General features: G+C 45.7%; 1 protein-coding gene across 1 annotated transcript in view; it reads left to right on the top strand.

Annotated features, from left to right (window-relative positions):
- Positions 1 to 1,880, top strand: part of LOC108571732 (nose resistant to fluoxetine protein 6) — a 14,491-nt gene that overhangs the window by 3,530 nt on the left and 9,081 nt on the right. Inside the window, exon 3 of the mRNA XM_017933845.1 lies at positions 941 to 1,149. Within this exon, the coding sequence (XP_017789334.1) occupies positions 941 to 1,149 (209 nt within the window). The remainder of the gene's footprint in view (positions 1 to 940; positions 1,150 to 1,880) is intronic.

The following is a 1,880-nucleotide window of genomic DNA, read 5'->3' as shown; positions in this document are numbered from 1 at the left end:
ACCGATATTTATGGAAAAACAAACACCGCTCGATTCCACCATTATCTCTCTGGAAGAAACTGCAATTAGGACAACAAGGAAAACGAATTTGCACGGGCAATCCAAATGTGTTAATTCCGTAGCAACGACTGAGACAACGCTCGGCTTGTCAGCGTTCCAATCGTATTCAAAGTAAGTTGGCAAAGTTTCCCAACACCTGCTGGACGAACTTTCTTCCCCCGAAGAATCTAACTTTTAGCATTCGGTTTAATCAGATTACGCCGAGCTTTATATTTCTCGATTAGCTTCTTTTCTCCGCGAATAAATGCGTAATCTGGACGAACGGTTACCCTTAAATTGCTGAAGCTCCTGAGAAATTTAAGATGCAAGGATACACGAGGTACACATGCAAATGGTCTGGGACGTTGTCCACGTTCGTGGAAATCCTCTAAAACGGTATGAGAAGGAAATCCCAGAGGCGAAAATAGAGGGTGTTCACTTTTCACGAACCAGAGCAAATCCTTCGATCCGGGTTAGATTATCTCGCGACTCTCCTAACCGCCGCGCGGGGTCGGTGAAATTAAGCCGCAAAGGAGAGGAAGCAGGAAAGAGACGAAAAAAAGTGTGCAACGCGGAAAGTAAAAGCGGCCAGGCAATGAAAGAAGGGATGGGGAAAAACGTGGCAAAGGAAGGAAGGAAAGCCTCGAGAAGAAAATGAATTTTAAAAGCTCGTCGAACTTTAAAACAGTTTGAAAATCACGGTTCAGAGTAAACCGTCGGGGCGAACAGAAGCGAATAGAAGTTTAATTAATCTTGGAATAGAATCCTCCTGTGAAGTTTTGTTTCGTACGTTCTGACGCTTCCAATTTAATTTCCACACGTCAGGATCCTCTTTCTTTCCTTCTTCTTCTTCTTCTCTCGTAGGTCGTCGAGCAAAGTGGTTGGAATTTCTCTTTTTCAGACGCGACAAGTATTTTTGGGCCTTTGTCTGCCGGCTACATGCGACCAGGAGTCCCTGACCTCGATGCTGAGGGCGAGCGCGGACCGGGTGGAACGAGAGGGCAATTCGACGTATCGATCGACCGGACCGAAGATCCACATCGTTGCGGTGAAATCTGTGCCTTCGAGCAATTACAGCCTCTGGCTCGATCCCAAGTTGTACGTCCTCTCGTAAGTAATGCAAAAACTTTTCTACGGCAAACCTACTCGGGCGTAAATCAGTCACGTGAGCCGAATTTTCCACCGATAACCTAACGCGCTGTCTCCTTCAGTCGTGGCACTCTTTTTAAACATCGACCGCTCGCTTCCAGCAAACTTTTGTCTCTCCGTGTTCTACCTTTTTTCACTCTCTTCCTCTCTTCCCTTTTCGGGGAAATTACGCTTTTACATCAAGCAAGATCAGTTTCCAGAGTTCATTATTTAAACAGGCGAATCATACGTTCAGGGTTGCTCCGACGAAACCGACAGCGGAGAATCTGTAAAGCTCGAAATTCGCCAGTCTCTTTACTCCTCTTTACGCCCAAGAGCAGCAACAGCACCACGATTTCTCCGTTCTTAAGTGAACTTTACCGTGAGAAATTTTATAGAGCCCTCTCTCTGCCGTTGTAACAACCCAACTTTCCACGGCTGACAGTTTTTCTAAATAAATTCTGGGAATGTAGGCGGAAACACGGGGAAGAAAACTCCGAGAAATAGAATTGATCGTGCAACAGAGTCAACGACAACGCAGACGGGGTCCTCGATTAAAAAGTAACCCGATGCATGACACTGCCGCGTGTGAAACACCGCGACATCTATTCGGTTACGTAAAACGAAATTTGCACACTATTTCCGCGTATGAAGCAATTAAACGGCAGTGGAACAGGTTTGTAAAAGTTGAATCGCTCCGTTCAAATTGGATA

This window comes from Habropoda laboriosa, unplaced genomic scaffold, assembly GCF_001263275.1.
Source record: "Habropoda laboriosa isolate 0110345459 unplaced genomic scaffold, ASM126327v1 scaffold99, whole genome shotgun sequence".
NCBI lineage: Eukaryota > Metazoa > Arthropoda > Insecta > Hymenoptera > Apidae > Habropoda > Habropoda laboriosa.
Note: the sequence above shows the minus strand (reverse complement) of the source record. Positions and strands in the feature narration are given on the sequence as shown.